At 44.5% G+C, this 371-nt stretch overlaps 1 protein-coding gene across 1 annotated transcript in view; it reads right to left on the reverse strand.

Annotated features, from left to right (window-relative positions):
- KLF8 (Kruppel-like factor 8) overlaps nt 1-284 on the reverse strand; it is a 32,317-nt gene extending 32,033 nt beyond the window's left edge. Inside the window, exon 1 of the mRNA XM_010857376.1 lies at nt 156-284. Within this exon, the coding sequence (XP_010855678.1) occupies nt 156-284 (129 nt within the window). The remainder of the gene's footprint in view (nt 1-155) is intronic.
- Nucleotides 285-371: the final 87 nt, after the last annotated feature.

Consider the following 371-nt stretch of genomic DNA (forward strand, 5'->3'; position numbering starts at 1 on the left):
TAAACTGAGGAAAAAGGAAATCACCCAGTCCTCCACAGTGACTAGAGAGAACCAAGCACCCAGGGCTGGAACTCGGGTGAGGCAAGAGAAGAGTTTAGGCTGTAAGGGAACTTGAAAGTGAGAGAGATTTAAATTTTGTCGTCTGGTTGCCTCACTTGCTTCACCCTAATTTCAGCCCTTCTTTTAGCTTCAACTAAAAATCCTGGCATGAACCAATCCATCTCTAACCCATTGATTACAGAGAAAAGGGCAGCTGAGACCACTGGGTCTCTCTTGTCTGACATTTCCCCCTGATTCTTTCCTTCTAATTGGCTCTTCTTTGACTAAGAGAATATGTCTGTTTAGGGACTCTGTTGGCCTCTTCTGAAATC

Source organism: Bison bison, unplaced genomic scaffold, assembly GCF_000754665.1.
Source record: "Bison bison bison isolate TAMUID 2011002044 unplaced genomic scaffold, Bison_UMD1.0 scf7180017864379, whole genome shotgun sequence".
Classification (NCBI taxonomy): domain Eukaryota; kingdom Metazoa; phylum Chordata; class Mammalia; order Artiodactyla; family Bovidae; genus Bison; species Bison bison.